The 16,289-nt window shown below is 39.0% G+C and overlaps 1 protein-coding gene across 2 annotated transcripts in view; it reads left to right on the plus strand.

The window, feature by feature from the left end:
• Positions 1-2,654: 2,654 nt before the first annotated feature.
• Positions 2,655-16,289, plus strand: part of creb3l1 (cAMP responsive element binding protein 3-like 1) — a 31,167-nt gene continuing 17,532 nt past the window's right edge. For both annotated transcript variants that reach the window (XM_016530780.1, XM_016530781.1), the window contains exons 1-2: positions 2,655-3,010; positions 15,405-15,609. In XM_016530780.1, coding sequence (XP_016386266.1) covers positions 2,909-3,010; positions 15,405-15,609 — 307 coding nt within the window. In that variant the 5' untranslated portion in view covers positions 2,655-2,908. The remainder of the gene's footprint in view (positions 3,011-15,404; positions 15,610-16,289) is intronic.

Here is a 16,289-nt window from a genome sequence, read left to right on the forward strand (position 1 = left end):
GTGTTCCAAAGATGAACGAAGGTCTGAAGGGTTTGGAACGACATGAGGGTGAGTAATTAATGACAGAATTTACATTTTTGGGTGAACTAACCCTTTAAGCCTTGAGTTAGGAGAAAGTATTTTTAACTTAAAAAATTACACACTTTGAAACTAGTGAAAATGGAAAACAAGTAAATCTTTTGAGAGTTGAAAAGTGAGAAAATCTATTCAAAACTTTAGTTAAACACAAAGGGATTTCACCATTGTCATTGTATTTAACCATATACTTAACCCAAAGGGTCATTTTACTCTCTGATACCGTGATGTCATTTCAGTGGTTTCCCTAGAATTGTCATTCGAGCTGGTTTATATGACACTTTTGAGATTGTAATAGTATATTTAACAGTATTGTATACAGCGAACATCACAGCGTGACTGAAAAGCTGCTGATCGGAGAGGCGTATGTGGGGATATGGATGGGGGGTTGGAATTTGCAGACCATGTGGAGACACAAGACAGTAAATAAAGTGAAACCTCATGGTTGCTTTGCTTTATGGTGTTTTTCCAGCATGTCACCTTCCACATACTGTTTATGGCATGTGTGTGTGTGTGTGTGTGTGTGTGTGTGTGCGTATGTGTGTGTGTGTGTGTGTATGTGTGTGTGTGTGTGTGTGTTTATTGCGCAGGGGGAGGACGGAAGCTTCACATGACCATAAAAACCATAGGGACAGGAGAGCTGACCAGGTGTGAGGGTTACCACGACAACTACAAAGAGAGAGAGAGCTCTCCAGTGTTTACAGGCTGTTTGACGTCAGAAAGATTCTTAATCTGTGGAAATAAGGAGGATGCAGTTTAGCTCAAAATATCACAGTTCACCTGCATCACATGCACGTTTTAGAGTACTACAGTGTGGTAGGTTATTGGTCATTGATCACACATGGGACTCTTTCACTGATATTTCTGTGTGAATTATTTATATTTCTCTTGAAGATGAATGAAGAAAACAAGTAAAACAGTATTGATGTGTGTCCGGTATCAGTCAGGATATTAGTCACACATGGACCAAGATTCTTGCTGATCATCATCTCAATTTAAAAAAATTGACCCTTATGACTGGTTTTGTGGTCCAGGGCCATATATAATGGCTAAGCCCTTGGACTGCAATGAAAATGACACAGGTACAATCCCAGGTAAGGGAAACCTGTAAACTAGAGACTTGCTGAGACAACCCTATCACCATTATATCCTTGAGCTAACATCACCTTGGTACATAAACATCAACAGCCTTGAGTAATTCATAACAGGTATAGATATTTCCACTTTCACTGGGCTGAAAAACAACTGGACTCTGCTTGGAGTTACATAACACAAAATCATTTTGTAATCATATGTAATGTTTGAATTGAAAAATGACACCTTTCACTGCAAATAGAAATTCCATTATTGAAGAGCAGGTTTCTATAAATCTAGGGCACCTTGAATGAAAGAGAAAGACAGAGAAAAAGTAGGAAAGAGATCTGTAACAGTACCTGAGGTAAAGTTACTGGTGAGAAAACTGCCAATGAGGAAAGAATTTCTGAGTATTAGGTTGCATCCTTGTAAACTCTTGTGTGAACCCTGCACACTTGATCAGAAATGATTTTTCATCACTTGAACTGACTCTTAGCACTCCACAGACAAGAGCAAATAATCTAAAAGAGGAGAGTGAGGCGCCAAATTAGTGAAATTATTCAGTGGAATCAATCTATGTAATCAGACACTGAATCTTCTTCCACTCATGTGTGTCTTATCCCCCTATAGTGAATTGATTTACTGCAATTACATAACTGGAAAGTGATCCAATCAGACAGAGATCATTTGTCATTCAAAATGATGAAAAATAGGTTGCGTGAAGAATGCACGCTTTAAAGGTTAAATCGATGCCTGGTCCACTGCCTTTTAATGGTTCAAATTTCATAAACAATCCCTCTGTACTTTATAATCCAGAAGACATCACTAACAGAAGACATCACACTCTCTATGTGGGGTCTTACAGCACTCCTCCAAAACAGCATTATCACATATTTATATTTATCTGCTATTATACGATTTGGTTTTAATGTCAACACCTGAATGTCATCTTTGGTTATGTATGACATAAAGATGAGATCATTTAGGCCAGTTCACATTTGAGACTGTTATTGCAACTGTGGAGCAAAGAATTTAACAAATACATCAAGACCTATGACGTTATTCGATGTATTTACATGTTTCCTCTTGTATTATAAATTCAATTTCGCATTTTTGCCCTTTGTGATCAACTTGGAGTTTATTTGAGATTCATTATAATCTCCTCCATTAAAGCATCTTGCATGAATTCAACATGACTAAATTAGTTTCTGTTCCATCAGGAAGGATTTCTAGGTATTTTGAGGTCATGAAAACATTTTACTATTACTTTTAAAAGTGGAATTCAGGTTTGCCTACTAGGCAGCCAAGGCTGTTACTGTAATGGATTCAGTCTTTCTTGTGCGTCAATGGCTGAAGCGCTCGGAAATCAATGCGCCGTCGCTTTAAATGAAGTGAAATGTGGGTGTTACCATTGGGCGCAAAGAGCGAGAGTTGGGCGGAGACAACATTAAATATGTATCAGTCTAGTTACCCCTTAGAGACTCAACGCAGATGAATGAGACAGCTTTGGAAGAAACACGCACGGCCACTCCGCTTTAATCACGTCCAATTTATCCGACACTTCCAGAGAAGTGTAAATGGGCAGACTATAGACGCTCAGTGCATGAAGGCGACTTGACAGTGCAGACGAGCGCACGTCGCTTAAGTCACACATATTACTGGTTGCGATTTTTGAATTGGATTTCAACAGTTCTGCAACCTTTGAGATATTGTTATTGTTTTCCTAGCCTTTTTTTAATTATTATTATTCACAGCCGATATGGACACCATATTGGACAACTTCGCTTCGGACAAACTTTTTCCCAATTCCAACCTGTTGGACCTAGAGGATCTGAATGAGAGCGATTTCTTATCCAATGTGGTACGTCAAACCTCCGCATCTTCCATCATTATGAACAGTAGCAGAGAGGGAAAATGTGCAGAATCTGTCTTAAGTTGCGAATGTCTTAAGAATTTTGTAATACTTTTTCCTGTGCTCATATTATGAAATGTAAATAATAATTTCTTATAAAGTTCGTTTTGTTATTATTACTAGATAAGATAAATATATGCTTATGCTTTTATTACATATGTATGCTTTATATATAGCCTATGTAGGCTATGTATATATGAAGGTGTTTGTTCAGTTTATTTGTGTGTTTATTTGTCACACATGTCTGGGATGTTGTGCTGCAAATTAAACATAAACAAGGGCAGGAGTTCTCAAGCTGTGAAGTTTGCCCAGCTGCACACAGATAGGGGCACTTTCCAACTTGAACCGGACCTTTGGGGAACGGGGGGAGGTCTTCGTTAATGTTATTTATTCAAACCACGCCCACACGCCGTAATCATCCTGTTAACCAAACCATGCCCATACAACAATTCCAAACCACGCCCACGGATCGCTTCATCCTGTTTCTCGTGTCCGGCCACAGCCGGCGAAGCAAGATGCTCAAGTTATTGGACTTCGTGGTATATTTGCTTTCTGTTTGGAAGCCAGAAACACAATCGACGAGTTTGCCTGGCACAGAAAGTAGGAGAGTAAGAAAACTAATTTAGTGGGGAACCAATTCCGTATAGGCTACCGTCACGTTGTGTTTGTTGTTTATTCTGAAAGTATCTGAATGATCAAATCATGCCAACGAAAAACAAAAACACTACCTCATCTTAGGTGATATTGACAGATAATGTTATATTAGGCTACTGTTGGATAAAAGGTGTATATGAGTTTACTTGGGGCAAACAAATTGCACAACAAAACTGTGACATGCAAAAAAAAAAAAAAAGTTAAATAAATAAATAAAAAAGTACCCCATCATGTTGTTCCAAACCAAAATGTTATTTTTCCATGGAAAACTGAAGGTGAATTGCTTTGAGAATATCCCAGCTTAATATATTAAAGGGGTCATATGATGTTGCTAAAAAGAACATTACTTTGTGTATTTTGTCTAATGAAATGTGTTTATGTGGTTTAAGGTTCAAAAAACACATTATTTTCCACATACGGTACATTATTGTTTCTCCTCTATGCCCCGCCTTTCTGAAACGCGTCGATTTTTACAAAGCTCATCGGTCTGAAAAGTGAGGTGTGCTGTGATTGGCCAGCTATCCAGTGCGTTGTGATTGGACGAATTCCTCAAGCGTGTGACGGAAATGGTTTGAGACTTTAGTCTTTGCAACTTTAGGGATCTTATCTCTTCACGAACAGCTTGTAACACTCCAAAGAGAAAGGAAAACTTGAAATCGTATCATATGACCCCTTTAAAAAGTAAATGACTATTGGAGCGGTTGAGCTCTAAAATCAAAATGTGTGGGGAAAAAAAGTATACTATTATTAAAAGTGGTCTCAAAAACGAATACAGACTTCATTCAGTCCATGGAAAAGAGCGACCAGTGCATTATTCCTAAAGTGTTCCACGGAAGAAAGTAAGTCATACAGGTTTGGAGCGATGCGAGTGGGTAAATGAAGACTTTATTTTCATTTTTGCATAACATATTCCTTTAATTAGGTCAGTAGAAAAGTAATGTTTGGTTGTTAATGCATTTCACTTGACTCTAGCATGGTGTTCCATGTGCATATGATCCATTAGGAGCCCAGGACACTTCTGCAGTTTCCACAGTGATTCAGACACTACTGTGGCTAATGCTTCTACTGACACACATTCATGATGAGGTTCTTTTAATCCCATCACAGAGAGACAGAAAAAGACATCACAAATGTCACTATTATGCGGCTCAGACGAGATGGAACAGTTTTGAACTTTATTTTAACAGGGAAGCAGCAGCAGCATCTTAAGGTCTTGTGTGGATGGACAGACAGACAGGAGACGTATTCTGTAGCCTCTTATGAGCTACCTAAGCCTAAATACTATTTTCTACAGTACAAAGTGGTTGATAGACTATAAATGATCAACTTTATAACTAAATATATATCATACTTCCTTAATGAAGATGCAGTTGTCAGATAGATAAACAAAAGTAGATAAATATAGATAAAACTGTAGCAGTGTCCTGCGGTTTGACATGCTATAATTCATCTAAAACTATTTTTAAGGGAAAATTCACCCCAAAAATTGTCTCATAATTTACTCTCCCTCACCTCATTCCAAACCTGTATGGCTGACATTCTTCTGCAGAACACAAAAGAGGACAAAATGTTTGATGACAAATTTTTTTTTTTTTTGGTGAAATATCCCTTTAAATAGTATTTTCACCTTCTTATTTGATTATATATTTATGATTGTATATGCATTTGTGTCCTCATATTAATTGTAGTAAAAATACATTTGTCACACCGCAGGACCTTTTAAAATTAACTTGTGTATTTGATTAATATTGGTGAAAAACTTTCAATAAATGGTGGCCAGGACCCAAAATATACACCTTTCCTTATACATGTAAATTGAACTTAGAATCTTGATGCTGAAATAAAAAAAAAGGTAATAGAAATGATAATAGATATTAGATCAGATAGATAGATAGATCATTTTAGTCACTGTCTGGCTGTGTATCTTTAATGAAATCCTTTCTTATCTTACAAGGAAGAGTGTTAGGGTTTCTTATGAAGATTTTGCTTTAGTGCCTCTCTGTCTATTTTTTTTTCTGCTGGTCTGTTGGTTGCTGAGGGTATTTAATGGGTAGTATTCAATCCAGATGTCCCTCATTGAGTAACAGCTGTGCTCCAGTTTGCTCTGTAAGGACCTGACTAAGGGGAGAGTGACGATAGAGAAAAGAGCTAGAGGCTTGTAAGTGAAGGAGGCTCATTCACGGCTCCTGATAGCTGTCTGTGTATGTGTGCATGAGCGTATGCATGCCACTGTGCTCCTGTGTGCGTGTGTGAATGGACGTCTGTAAAAGAGACCACTCCAGACCCTCCATGGTCCCCCACTCTACCCCTTGGCATATGTGTGTGTGTGTTTGTATGTGTGTATGAGAGACACTGGCCCTTGAAGGCTCAGTGAATGACTGCCTTGTGCCCTCAGAGAGGAAGCTGCTCCTGGGTTACACACACTGGTTTCTGACCTCCTGTGTGTTTTTGTTCATTCATTCTGCCATTATATTTATAAATGTTAACGGGTCAATCCAGCACTGTTGCATTGAGATATATTTATAAACTGGAATTCCTCCACAGTGTGAATTTGTATTTGTGTGTGGGGGACCAAATATCCCCATAAGGATAGTAACACCTGAAATCGTGTACAAAAGGAAAACAGACTGCATTGACAGTTTACCCAAAAATTAAAAATTGTCATTACTTACCTAGCTTTATGTCACTGCAAATCAGAATGACTTTCTAACAGTGCAGTGAATAGAGTTTGAAGACAGTTGAGTATCATAAAAGTGGTTCATATAGGCCTATACTCATGCACTACATGACAAGTCTTCTTGTGCAATGAACAGACAGACATTTAAGTCATTATTCATTGTTCCCTCCAGTGATGACTCATAACTGGATTAACCAATTAATTGAAAAGGTCTGACTCAAAAGAATTGTCAAAGTTTAAAGGTTTAAAGACTTAAAGGTTTATTGTCTAAAGGTTATGTCTCACACAAAGCTATTGTATGACTTTTGAAGATTTGGTATATAGTTTGCTTTGTAATGGGGCCACATTTAAGCTACTTTTGTTGTGCTTTTGCATCCTTTTTGACACTTAGAAGCTTAATTTTCCTTTTGTGTTCCATGAAATAAAGGAAATCATATGGGCTTAGAATGACACAAAGATTAGAGGAGTAAATTATGACAGAATTTAAATTTTTGTGCAAACTCTTTCCTCTACTGTGCATGCTAAATAATGCTTTAATGATAAGGTAAAAATGCTAATAGATTTGTGGGGCCTTTAGGAATAGGGGAGAGAAAATATTACTATCTCAGAATAAGAACTATAGAAGGCAATGGAAAGTCCCTACAGTGATAGAAGAACGTATGTGTGTGTGCACGTCTGGCCATTTAAATCACGGCTTTAGCATAATTGCATGGCTTGCGCTAAAGGGTGGAAATCAGCACGTCGCACTCTACTGTGTGTTAAAGCTAAGATCACAGAGAGGATCTGTAAACCACAACAGCGCAGAAAAACCTCAGGCTTATTTAAATGACTTTATATTATATATCTGCTGTATTTCTTTGGTGCATCCTTCACACAAAGGGAGCTGTTGTTGTGATTCTGTCTCTTTCCTTGGATTTATATCGTTGTTATTATACTGCTGTTTTTTGCCCAATTTCGTAAACTGAGAATGGCTTTGGTGACAGAGAGAATGATTCACCGTGATAATCTAATAAACAGGATACTGTGATCTTTCTCTTTCGCACTAAAATAGAGAAGACATTTATTAATATGGAAATAAGATTCTAACAAAAAATGATTAACGTGCATCTGCTGATTATATGAATGGCATTTGAACTCAGCTCACATCAAGCAATATCTGTGATAAGCTACAGAAATATACAGAAATATGAAATCAATTAAATGCCTCTCTTTCGTTTATGCATCATACCAACATTCTGCCTGTTCGTGTTGCTTAATCACTGACGCAGAGGATGTCATACTACAATATTGTCAGTGAATGTATATGCGAAGAATTCAGAGACGAAAATTTGTAAAATACAAAGTCATCTACCAGTCTGACATCTTTTACCTGTTCAGTCACTTCCCACATGTGAGGAGAAAACAGAAACCTGAATAGCAAGGGTGGTTTGATGCTTTCCCTCCATCTTCAGTATTCTGAAGAGAGGATGATGAGTCAGATGCAAGACCATTCTTTAGAAGCACATAGCGTGTCTGAACACTAGAAGAAGATTGGAGATGATATCTACAGGTTTGGCAGGTCCCACCCGTCCTAAAAGTCGTTTTTGCTTTGCTGGTACATCTAGAACATTTTGAGCCTGAAGGGTTAAGCGGCATAGACACCGTATGTAATATCTGAAGCAAAACATGATGCATTTCATGTGTATCCTAGAAGGCAGGGAGTTCTAGATGACAACCATGTTCTTTTTATTGTGCCTGAAATAACAAATTATGGTCTTTGATTAGTAGAGACAGACAACTTCTACCAAGAGTCTGGGGTGAATGTTGAGGGTTTGGAGTAGGGGGAGGTGAGGAGCATCTGGAGGGGAGGAGTGGAAGAAAGGCAGCACATTCCTCCAGAATTTTCTCTCAGATGTAGTTGATGCTTCTGATGGAAGCTGTTCACATAAAATCTAGCGTAGCATTAGTTCTGGCAGGTCACGTTAGTCAAGCTCGCATCAGCTGACTCTCAGCTGATCCCCATCAACCTATGGGAATACGAAAGAGAAATAGAGAAAAAGAAAGAGAAGGACAGTAAGAAGAGAGGTTGCGTAATCTTCAGAATTACTAGGCCAACGATAAAGATAGTAGTGATATGGCTCTAACTGTTACTCTCATCTTAACTGTCAACATCTGTGAGCTACAGTTAAGATGACTGTAAAGAATGAAGAAATTATGACACTCTCTGGGTGTGATACAGAAATAGAAGTTTAACTCTATGATCATGGAGTTTGATTCATCATAGCAGCCACATGATTTAACCCAGCCTGCCGCCGAAATAAAGGTTAAAGCTTTTAATCAGTCGGTTTTTCCCAGTCTGTGTGAATCTAGAAGACTAATCCATCACCTGATATAAATTCAACCACTCTGTAATTTTCACATATGCTTAGTTTTCACACACGTTCTTTATCTGTTCTGCACAGGACAATGTATGACGATCACTCCCATGTGTTACGTAATTTTGTCATGCATTGCTCAGTAAAGGTTAAGTATGGCTGCTGTTGTCATACCTTTGGCTTGGGTTTTAAATCTTCTCATGATGGACATAAATAGAGAGAAGAGAGAGTTCATTGAGGTGTGTTCTTACGTGAGCGCACATTCACACACGCACAAAATAACTAAATCAGCAGTTAGTGTGTAGAGACTTAAGGGCGTGTTAGCTTTGGTCCTGTCAAACCAGATCCTTTCATTTTTTTCAAATTGCTAGATGCTTTGAATAGTTTTGAAGCATTTGTAAAATACATTATAGTCAAGCAATTGTTCACCGATAATAGTGGGCGCTGACTCTTTTCACCCCGGCGCCTACCCTGTTATTGCGAAAGACATCTAGGCTAAATATATTTTGTGTATTTGTTTTATTTAAATATGAACAAATAAAACAAACCCTTATTAGTATCTCAGTCACCACTGATTATTATTTGATCTCTTGTGCAAAAATTAATTATGCAGTATTAAGTTTACTTCTAAGCTAATAAGGTAAAGTTTCTCATAAATGTTTCATTGTAACTCATAGAATCAAGTTTATGAAGTAAAATGAAATACAATATGTAATGGGGGATCCAGCTCTTTTTTCTTGCATTCAATAAGGGGTCCTTGGCCTAAAAAGGGCTGAAAATCCACAATTTAGACATATTTTAGTGCTTAGTGATATAACTCTGTGCCTGTGGTTGGAGAAAATGTCCCTTCATTGAGAAAATGACCAGCAGTGGTAGGAAGCAAGTCAGGTTAATGTCTGATTTATATCTGGCGCACTCGTCTAGCTTTGGTCAAATCCTTTCAGAGTGTTATTTGCGACTCAGATGTTGGTCTGAATTACTGCCAACTTCTTGATCAAACAAGAAAGTCTGATCTGGAACACATTACGTTGCAAAGGTACAGAGCCTTTGGGGTAAGACGGGCAAGAGTTTCCAGAACTGTATTTAAACTGTATCTGCACTCTTGGGTTGTGTTTTGACTCCTAAACTTTGCACTAGAGCATGTATAACTTATTCTTCACATGTGGAAGGCATATTCTAAGGCAGTGAGCCCTGCAGAGACATATGTGTACCCACTCTTAGCTCTGTCTCACCCCTCAGGCTCTGAATAAACATGTCAGGTGGGTGTCAGTGTTTGCAGGGACATGTCGTCAGCTTACCTTGAGGTCCCCAACTCAGATATCCAGCATTGTTTTCCCAGGCTCCCTCTCTACTGAGGATCAAAGACCCAGCTGATTATGTTAATTACATAATGACTGTTCATTCCAGGGAACAGTTTTGCATATGCAATGAGAGTTAATGTATTTTATTATAACTGCAATGGATAATATATTTAATTCCCATCAAAGCTATAATGAAGCATGTTTCTACCTCAGAGTAAAAAGTAAAATGTAATTGTGATTTTATGTTTCCTAATTGCAACTTTATATGTCAAAACTGCAGCTTCATTTCTCATAATTGCAACTTTATATTTCACAATTATGATTTTCTCATAATTGTGACATATTTCTTGTCTCAGTGTGACTTTCACATTATTGTGACTTTATATTTCACAATGTGATTGTCACAACATATTTTACTAATTCTTGTAGAATTTATATCTTCATCATTGTGACTATAATTTACAATATGACTTACAGATTAGATTTTCGTATAGTTGTGACTTCTCACAATTATGAATATTTCTAATTCTTCCGATTTTATTTCACAGTCTGAATCTTTCTCTCAAATTGTACTTCATTTCTCGTAATTGCCACTTTGTGTCTCACAGTTGCAGTTATATTTGTCAAATTTGTGAACTGCAATTTTTCCCCTCATAATTGCAGCTTTATTTAGTTAACACAGTTGACTATGGGTCTCTTTATTGTGACTTCATATCTCACATGGTGTCTCACAAATTTTACTATTTCTTGTGACTACATCTAACAATTTTGACTTTTCTTATTTTGTTCATTTATTTTATACAGTGTGATGACAAATGTGACCGTCTCACTAATTTTACTTTACATGCCGCAGTTGTGACTTATTTACTCTCAATAGTCATTTTAATAATATATTAAAAGAGAACGTGAAAAAATCAAAGCCTCATCTTTTCCTCGCTGTGGTCAGACAGGGACAGACTAGACTAACACAGCTATTTGGTCTGTGTACAGGATATTCTTCTGCCCAAGGCTGTGTTGCCACAGGCTCTTTTGAGAGAGCCAATTTAGCCTGGCAAAATTACAGAGTACAGGGAGTCCTCTGAAGGGGGGATGGGGAACACATCTGGAGACCCCCTCCCCTTCCGAAATGCGACAGTAGCAGAAAATAGAGGGTGGTTATGGGGATTCCTCGCTCCTTAGGATATCCCTCTAGTTCAGTTGTGTCCTCGGTTCCTTTCCCCTCTTCCTCTAAAAGTTGCAGTGTCTGTAACTCACTGTCTTTCAGTTTCTTTTTCACTCCGTCATGAAAATCGAGTTCAGATTTGTCTATATTTCTCCCATACTCAACTTCTCTACCACCCACTGTTTCACCTCCAGAAGAGCTCGTCTGTTTTGTGGCCCTCAGTGGCTCCCGTCTGGAGGTGGGGCTGAAGCCCAACTGCCTTCTGTGGTCATGCTTCTCTTGCTCTGTGGCTGACAGCAAAACGTAAGAAAAATCTGGAACTGGAATTAAGAAACCAGAGGAAAGCGAGAGGGGGAAGGGACCTAAGAGTTGTATTTGGAAAGTTAGAATGGGAGGAAGAAGAAATGGCAAAGAAAGAAAGGAAAAAAGAGGGAGAAGGGAGTGAGGGAGCAGGAGGAGAGCAGGGACTAGAATAAAACCTCACATGCAGACTTCAGATCTACCACCTCATTCTCCATCTTTATCAGTACTGCACTCAAAAAGGTCTCTGAGTTCTAAACACAAAAACTGGCTTCTTTGAAATCCTTTTGGTGAGAAACCCGTGTGACCTGATCTCCAGAGAGGTGGGTGGGATGGTGGTGTCTTTGTCTGGTGGCAAGCTTACAAAAGTCACAGACTGCAGCTGTGAACTTGACGCCATGACTGTAATCTAAATCAGCCCTCACCTGCGAACACCTGCAGAGGCCTGGCTCCCTCATCTGCAAACGCTGTGTCATGCATACTGAGCGGATCATAATGAGCGTTAGTTCATGACTATCCTCCCTGACCCATCTCTGATCTTTCACAGCTGCCAGCTGGAATCTGAAACTGAGAATATGAACTGGCTTTAAAGTGCAGATGTGCTGGTTTGGAGACAATATGATTGCTAAAATGCATCATCACCCTACATTCACACGTGAATATCCCTAATATTTAGGTAAAAAATGTCAGATCTAGTGCAGATGAGTTAGAATAGTTCATGCATGCTTCTTGGAAGAGAAAGCTCTAAATATTTAGATATGTAAATAAATAAAACTGATCAGATCATGCTGTGGCTGAAGCTGATGTTCATGCCTCACATGAGGGAACCATATTTTTAATTGCATCACACATCGACTAGTGTAAACACTAAACATCTGCAAACTCCATCTTCAGTTCAAGAACTTCTCTCCTTCTCTCTCTTTTTTGCCACTCATAAGAACGAATCTTTTCGTTGTGACTCATTGTTCTCAGAAATAACTCAGCGAGAGGCACATATATTCCCAAACATTGTGGGTTTGGCTGTATTCCCAATTCCACTGCTGCTGAATGATTTTTTATCAGCATATTTATTTTTCCAAAGACTAATGCGTTATTTTCTTGTGCACCGAGCTGCTCCGTGCGCACCCTGCACTCCAGCTCCAAAATGACATGCTCCCCTCTCCTCATTTGCATACTGAGCTCTGATTGGCTGGAGTGCAGCTGGAGGTCTGGAATAAGGGAATGGAATGCGATGAGTCGAGCAGTCGTGCAGTTTACCAGCCCGCTTAGACCCGGACATGACCCAAACGTTACTTCAAGAAAATGGATCAGATGGAAAAATAGGGCATTGCTCAGCCTGCGCACACATGCTTTGCACTGCTGCGGTCCATTTTTTAACATTTTAGGAAGAGTGCCCAAGTGACAAACCAGAAATATTTTAAATGACAGTATTGGCTAAGCTGAAAAAGTATATTAAGAATTAATATACAGTGTATATAATATATATATATATATATATATATATATATATATTCTGATTACATGCACTTGTCTTTTCTCTTTGATATGTGAGAGCATAGAAAGAAATGAGATTCCTGTTGGTATGTGCTTCTTGTTTCAATGCCTTTTGAAGCTGTAGTACTGTTGGAGGACTTCTTCCAATTATAAAATGCAGAAATAGGAGTCTCTCTTCCTTGTTGTACTCAATACAACATAGATAAAAATCATTCCGTGTGTTTTGTTACGCAAGACTAAGACACGGATGTCGCAGAAATTAGCTCAAAAGCCCCAGCTGCAGTAATCATTGTGAAATGTCAACATAAATGCATAGTGTACTTTAGTATGATACACGTGAGCAGGGTCTGAAGGGTCTGTCTGATCCAATAAGGCTGCTTGAATACCCACCTGATCACTGATTTTGACCACCAGTGCCACTTTGAACAGCAAATGTAACACAAAGTACCATGTTCCTTCAGTCTGCATTTTAATGTGAGAAAAATCATCTTATTAAAGGTATAGTTCATCTAAAAATGAAATTTTTGTCATCATCTACTCACCCTCTGTTTGTTCCAAACCTGTATTGGAGTTTCTTTCTTCTGCTGAACTGTTGGTAACCAAAAAGTTAACAGTAGTATTATTTTCCAAGAGCTGAAAGAAATTCATTCAGACAGGTTTGGAACAACTTGAAGGTGAACAAATGATGACAGAATTTACATTTTTGGGTGAACTATCCTGTTAATGTCATTATTCTACTTTTTTATAAAGGTTTACCTGTAAGCCTGAGACATTACTTGTTTTCATTTCTCCTAAAATTTGACCCTAATGACAGAGACACTCTTCCAGTTCTTCCAAGCTCTTCTGGAATTCTTCCTCTGAGGAGCCTTCCAGATGTGGAATTTCAGGACTCTTGCATCAGCACCCCAGCATTGCATCATTACCATTGGCCCTTGCAAGGTCAACCGAAAACCAGACAGACACCACATAAGAAACTCTTAACTGACACTTGTCAAAACAGGAAAGAGCACTACAGAGAGATAAAGCTGATTAGAGAAGCATTCTGACTGTCTGCTCTGATAACAAATGTACACGGGACTACACAGACAGGGAAGTTGCATACGTGAATGCAGGTTTCCATCGAAGCTCATTCATAATAGGCATCATTTATATTTGCATTTTGCATTAGGCTAATGGATTACTTGACAAAAATGTCAAAGCACTACTATGCAAATTAAAACACACATGCAGCCTGCAAGCATATGCAGCTCAGAGTTCTGAAATAGCAACTTCAGGCCAGATTAATCAAGTCTGTAAATATATCCACCCCACACATCCAGGAGCTGGAACACTGAACAAACTTCAAAGTTTTAGGGTGAAACTAAAGTTTTAAGGTTTATACTGCCATGCTCAACCGTGGTGATTAGCCCGGCACTGACGGCAGGAGAGCTGCGTCACTTCACAAACTCGATCATCAGGGTGTTCCCAGGATGTCATTCATCAAACAATATGGATAACTGCCATTGCAGGGTTTGTTTCCTGCTCCTCTGCTTATGCATCCATATGGTGAGCAACAAGTTTGACCAGATTTTGTTTTGGAAGCTCTGTTTGGTTGAGTAGGGACAGCCAGAGTAAACATTCATAACAGCACTGCTTTCCCAGTCCCCTCTTCACAGAGGTCTTGCAGTGGTTAGGGGTTTGTGTGGGAACTCATACAGGTGCTGGGAGTCTGGATGTGTGCACGTGTCCTTATGTGTGATATGTGCATAGCGGCTGGTTTATATGCTCATTGCGCTACAGGTGTGTCATTCACACACCTGTCCCCGTTCACCAGGATGTAAACACGATCAGGTCCTCTCACACCTTTGTCACACCCTGGCTCAGCAAACACACATTCGCATACCTCCACAGCAGAGACGTACACACACATCCTTCATTCGCAAAATGACGACATGCATTCTAAACACACTCATGCATAGAAGAATGCATGTCTCTTTTTTTAAATCTGCTTTTCAGACACATGCACCTTAGGCTAAATAACAGAAGGGGTTTATCAGTGTTCCTCTGAATTTCAGTTGTGGCTATTTAAATGATCATTTGAAAAGAGGCTGTATATCAAATTAGCATCTCAAGATGTTATTTGAGTTGATCTTTGCTTATAATAACATGATCAGGGAGTGGGATGAATTCAGCCAAATTATTATTTGTTCATGCATTATGGTTAGATACGCTTCAAAAGTTGACATTTGGTAAGGTGTTTTTAAAAGTCTCTTATGCTCACCAAGGCTCCATTTGTTTGATCAAAAATACAGTAATTTTGTCAATATATTATTACCCTTTAAAATAACTGTTTCATATTTTAATATGCTGGAAAATGTCATTTATTCCTGAATTAAATATTGTCTTTGTGCTCTCTTCCCAGCATTTCTCCGAGCAGATGGAGGATTTCTCCAATGACCTTTTCAACAGTTTCTTTGATGATCATCTGTTGGCGGAGAGGAACCCATTGTTGGATATGGATCTGGACCCTCCAAACCCTGACATCCAGGCAGAACACAGCTACTCTCTCAGCGGGGATTCTGCCCCACAGAGTCCCTCTATGCCCATCAAATCAGATGATGATACAGGTTAGCAAGCAGCTCTATTCATTCCTCGTCTTACATGTCATCCATCCAATCAGAAAATCAGCTCTCTGTGTTAGATTATCAGAAGATTTTACAATCCTGCTAAACGCCAAAGTTCAAAGCATCATCTATCAGCAGCTCTGTTTTTCTATAAAGTCCCTTTCTTTTTCGTCTCTCCTCCTTATCTCCCGGAGCACCCGTGCAGCACAGGGTTCCTTGACAAAGCTCTAGCCAAGAGCTCAGTCTTCCATTGGAAGCTGGGAATTCCAGGAAGATAGCCAACACTCATACTCACTCACTCATTCTGTCAGTTCATCCGTCTGTCTCTCGGTCTCTCTCTCTTTCTCACACACGCCACGATCAGTCCAGGGAACTGTAGACATCCATAAAATAAAAGGGGTCTGGTTTCCAGCTTTAGATGGAGAATTTGGTGGGGGTGGCTCAGAGAGTTGCATCATCCTGAACTTAGGTTGACTATGCAAGGAGTGTGTGTGCAGACTGCAGCTTCTTTCCAGTCAGGCTTTAAATCAACAAATCCTTAAAGAAGCATGAAGGTACTACAGGATTTCTCGATCCATTTAGCCAGACTATAGTGCCCTGAGCATCCAAAATGAAGGTCTTTCAGAACACATTCGTGCCATTGTTTCTTTCTCTCTCTGTGCTTTCTAGCTCAAAGAACTGAA

Source organism: Sinocyclocheilus rhinocerous, unplaced genomic scaffold (genome assembly GCF_001515625.1).
Source record: "Sinocyclocheilus rhinocerous isolate Xijiao unplaced genomic scaffold, SAMN03320098_v1.1 scaffold1115, whole genome shotgun sequence".
Taxonomy (NCBI): domain Eukaryota; kingdom Metazoa; phylum Chordata; class Actinopteri; order Cypriniformes; family Cyprinidae; genus Sinocyclocheilus; species Sinocyclocheilus rhinocerous.